Source organism: Atheta coriaria, unplaced genomic scaffold, assembly GCF_025399875.1.
Source record: "Atheta coriaria isolate IRGN ID8LTWV9N9 unplaced genomic scaffold, Caltech_Dcor_3.1 hic_scaffold_4_pilon, whole genome shotgun sequence".
Taxonomy (NCBI): Eukaryota; Metazoa; Arthropoda; class Insecta; order Coleoptera; family Staphylinidae; genus Dalotia; species Dalotia coriaria.
In genome coordinates, this window is record NW_027045446.1 from 98,421 (window position 1) to 103,019 (window position 4,599).

The 4,599-nt window shown below is 35.1% G+C and overlaps 2 protein-coding genes across 2 annotated transcripts in view; one reads left to right on the forward strand and one right to left on the reverse strand.

The window, feature by feature from the left end:
• Window positions 1-2,178: 2,178 nt before the first annotated feature.
• Window positions 2,179-3,637, forward strand: LOC135790706 (keratin, type II cytoskeletal 2 epidermal-like). The gene is made up of 2 exons (XM_065300978.1): window positions 2,179-2,193; window positions 2,254-3,637. The coding sequence occupies exons 1-2, from the start codon at window positions 2,179-2,181 to the stop codon at window positions 3,571-3,573; spliced, it is 1,335 nt and encodes a 444-aa protein (XP_065157050.1). The 3' UTR covers window positions 3,574-3,637.
• A 7-nt stretch (window positions 3,638-3,644) lies between these two features.
• LOC135790709 (DNA polymerase theta-like) overlaps window positions 3,645-4,599 on the reverse strand; it is a 5,115-nt gene continuing 4,160 nt past the window's right edge. Inside the window, 3 exon segments of the mRNA XM_065300979.1 lie at window positions 3,645-3,943; window positions 4,003-4,380; window positions 4,383-4,597. Of these exon segments, the coding sequence (XP_065157051.1) occupies window positions 3,645-3,943; window positions 4,003-4,380; window positions 4,383-4,597 (892 nt within the window).

Sequence of the window (4,599 nt, forward strand, 5' to 3'; positions counted from 1 at the left end):
TTCATATTCTTAATCCTTAAAAAATTCTCTACAAGATGGCACTTTTTTTAAAAAACGACCAAAAATGCATAAAAAAATTTAACGAAAAGATTTTGTTATAAAAAAGGCAAAAGATTTCTCTTTTTTATGTTCGAAATTAAAAGTTAGAATTTTCAAATTCTGATAGATAATTTAATTCTACATCGATTATTTTAGTAACTTTTTTGGCTAGCATATACCGCTAAGGCCCTATTTGCAATTTTAATAAAAATTAATGTAATTTGAATAGCGACAAAACATGACTTAGTTAAGATGATTATTATATTATCAAAACACTTAATTTTAGAACAAAATTTTATTAAGATAAAGTATGCAGAATTACATGTTCTTCAATATTATGCAATAAAAAGACATATTTCCAATATTTATTTTTGGCTTAGGAAATGATGAGAAAACAAATAAAACTGTTTTTCGCACTTATCTTGAAAACCATTAGAGATAAAGGAAAACGGTTTTCATATTCGTATGTAGAATTAAATTTTGCATTATATAACATGTTAAAATTTACAGTTATCAACAATTATGTAATAATTAAAAATGTTTAATAACTTGAAAACTAATTAAGATAGCGCAACCAAACCTGGATTAATAGATTCCTGGCATTATTTTTCATCACTTTGGAAAGTTTGGGAAAATCGGCGAGGTAGTTTTATTTGATCAGTTTTGAATTTACCACTAATTTTCCGAAATATTGATGTTATCGGAAAACTGACTTGATATCTTTCATCCCCTTGGAAAACTCAATCGATTAGCGTTTTCCATTTTCTTTAGCGTAAAAATATTTTTGAGGCCAAAAAGAGTCAAGTGTAACCTCTTGACTCTTTTCGAGTGGTCTTTGGTCAACTTTGGAAAATGGAAAAACGAAATCTGCCATTCTATAGATCCTTATCACCGCATGAACAAAATGAAGAAAACTCTTTTCTAACTTTATTACTTTGCGAGAAAATTGCGTCGGAAAATCAGTTTTCAATTGTTTAAAATTGTAAATTTTAAAAGCGTATTTCATGAAAAATTTAAAACTGTACACAGTATCGTTTAATATTTTTGTTTATCTTTATTATATATAGTTATAGTTTCAGCGATAATTGATAATTAAGTTTTATTTTAAAGACACATTGTATTTAAAACAATCTACAGAGTAAACCGTAAATACTATCAAGTATGAAATTATATAAACAAGGGAAAGCCTCTTTACAAAATGGTATAATCAATGTTAAATTCATTAATTATTTCAACCAGTCATTAAAATGTCAGGCACCTCCGCCAAAATTTTGATTTTAAAATTTAAAACTAAAAATTAAATTTTTAAAAATATTATTACAGATAATAAAAGATAATTAAGATTCACATATTTTATCTTAGTAAAATTTTTCTTTATCATTGTTAGTTTACGAGTAATTTCCTTGAAATTTCCAATTCTAGATTACCACATATTCAAAATTTAAGATAAAACAAGTATAAATAACATAATTTACATTTGACTAAATAAAGTAGACGTCCAGCATGTACCTTTGACATTTTCATAAATGTTAACACAACTTTCACAAACACAAACAAAACAAAATTCACCTGCGTCCTTTTCAAACTGCAAAACTGCAACTTATATATTTCATAATTAATATATGCAGAAATCGCATGGTCAAAGAATTCGCATGTCGCTTTTTATTTATTCTACGCGTTCATTCATAAATATCAACAGGTAAAACCGCCACAATAGACATTTCTTATGCATTCTGCACTCACTGAAGGCTGCGATCGGCGATAATGTCTGAAATTTGTGTGCCAACCAAAATTAATGATTACTACTCAACGAAATTGCTTGAAAAACCCACAATTACAAACAAAAATAAGAAAAACAAAATTTAGATTCCCTCTGATATAATTCGTGAAATGTTATGTTATGCAAAAGAAAGTTCAGTTCTTTGGATGAATTTCATAAGACCACCTGCGGTTGTCACCTATCGCGTTGGCAATGTGAATCATTGGCCTGCATCCCAATATTAACATAAATTAAACCACAAATGATATTTAGCTTCTATTTTCTTTTTTAACAAAAGTTAGTGGGAACATCCGTTTGATCCGAGTATAAAAAGCGATGACATCGACTTGGAGATGCATTCCAACAACATTTGTGTCAAGATGCGCGTGTTCATAGTAAGTTTTTTTGTTTTTATTCAATTTTATTAAACTAATTACATTTTTTACTTCATTTAGGTATTGTTAGTGGTTGCTCTGGTTTGTGGTGAAGAGTCTAAACCCACAAAGAAAGACAAACGCTACGTGTCTATCGGTGGTAAAGGTTTTAACCATTATCGAGGCCCGGGTGACCATTATTATCACTTGGACATTGGCAGCGGTGGCCACGGCACCAACTATGGAAGTTCCGGCATTTCCGGAAGTCTTGGAGGTGGTGCAAGTTTTGGAGGATCAATTTCTGCTGGTTTAGGAGGTTATGGTTCAGGTGGATCCGGTTATGGAGGTTATGGGGACTCGTCATTCACTTCCGGTGGATTAAATGGATTAAATCATGGCGGTGGTTTTGGTTTCGGCTCTGGTAACACAGCTTTCATCGGATCCAACTCTAACCTCTACGGAAACGGCAATGGATTCAATTATGGCAACTATGGCGGCAACCGTCACACCCACACTCACACCTACTCTGAGAATACAGTTACTAAGCAAGTTCCTGTGCGTATTCCACAACCATATCCAGTTACTGTCACCAAAGAAGTCCGTGTGCCTGTTCCTCAACCCTATCCAGTGCAAGTAGTTAAAAATGTTCCGGTTCGTGTGGAAGTTAAAGTACCAGTGCACGTCCCAAAACCGTATCCGGTTACTGTAACGAAGAAAGTGCCCGTGCAGGTGCCAGTTTACGTCAAAGTGCCACATCCGGTTAGAGTGGAAGTACCAGTTGAGAAACCCTACCCTGTACATGTGGAGAAACCTGTTCCTGTGCCAGTTAAAGTTCCGGTCTATGTAAAGGTCCCAGTTCCTGTACCCACAGGCGGGTCAGGCCCACATGTTGATCACATTGATATCCATCATACTGGTAATGGTGGAGCTGGTAGTATTTATGTAACTGGTAGTTCTGGTGGTGCTTCAGGTTCAGGTACTAGTTTTGGAACATCTGGTACTTCATTTGGAGGCAATAGTGGTGGTTTTGGAATATCGGGAGGGTCAGGAACACTTGGAGGAAGCAGTGGTGGTTTTGGTATATCTGGAGGATCAATTGGAGGAAGCAGTGGTTTTGAATCCAGTGGCTTTGAAGGAAATTTTGACTCTGGGAACTTTGAAGGTGGTTCCAGCAGTTTTGAATCATCCGGAGGTGACTTTGGTGGTTCCCTAGGTGGTTCAAGCGGTTCCTTCACAACATCAGGAGGTTTTGGAGGTAATGGAGGTTTCGTATCAGGTGAATCCGGTCATTACGGGACCACCTCACACAGCGGAAGCAATGAAGGTGGATATTACAGCGGAAACTATCACAGCTCCTTATCAGATGGTGGCTACCATCATGGAAATCACTTTCATAACTAACCTCACAAGTAAAATGTAGAATTTAAGGTTTCAATAGAAATAAAACAAACAATTTCAACAGAAACGCGTTTTTAATGCTTTAAAACAAGTGTACCCCATGATTTCCCACTTTTAACTTTAACAGGTAATGGTACATCCAACTTGACAGACTCCTGCATACATTTCTTCAATATACGAGCAAAGACATCTTCGTATTTCAAAGGAACTTCATATAACAACTCATCATGCAACTGTAGAATCAACTTGGGGGCATTTCGCGAGTTACGAAACTTTTCGCAGACTTTCCTGTCGACTAGAATCATCGCTTGTTTGGCAATATCAGCAGCTGATCCCTGGACTGTCGTATTAACAGCTTGACGTTCTGCTTTACCTTCAAAAATAACAAACAATAAGAAAACAATCAAAACAAAAGTAAAAACATAAACAAACTTCTTTCTGATTGATTTGTAGAATTAATCATAGATAAATATCTTCTGCGTCCCAGCAAAGTCTCAACATATCCTTGCTCCACACATTTATCAATGGTAACTTTAATAAACCTCCGAATTCCTGGATAATTCTGATGGAATGTCTCTGTAAACTCCAATGCTTCATTCTCGGTGATACTCATTTGATCCGCAAGAGTCTTATTACCAATTCCATAGATAATCCCGTAACAAATCTGTTTTGTTTGTTGTCTTAGAGTATCATCAACTTCTTCCTCGGAGATTTTCATCCATTTGGCAGCTATGGCTTTAAATATATCACAGTCCGAACACATTATTTGACTTAGAATTGAATCTTTTGACAAGTGTGCTAGTATTCTAATTCCAACTGACAATAATCAGCGGATACAATGATTGCCTTCCCAGATTCTAAACAACTAAAGGCACTACGCAAGGAAATCTCATGAGTTTTATTTGTAATGGGATCAACAAATTGAAAATCTCGTGGGACATTTTGAACATTCGGTTCGTGCATCGATACCCTTCCAGTGGAATTCTGCGTGATGCAAACTCCACGTATCCGGGATTCTTCAATGTTTCT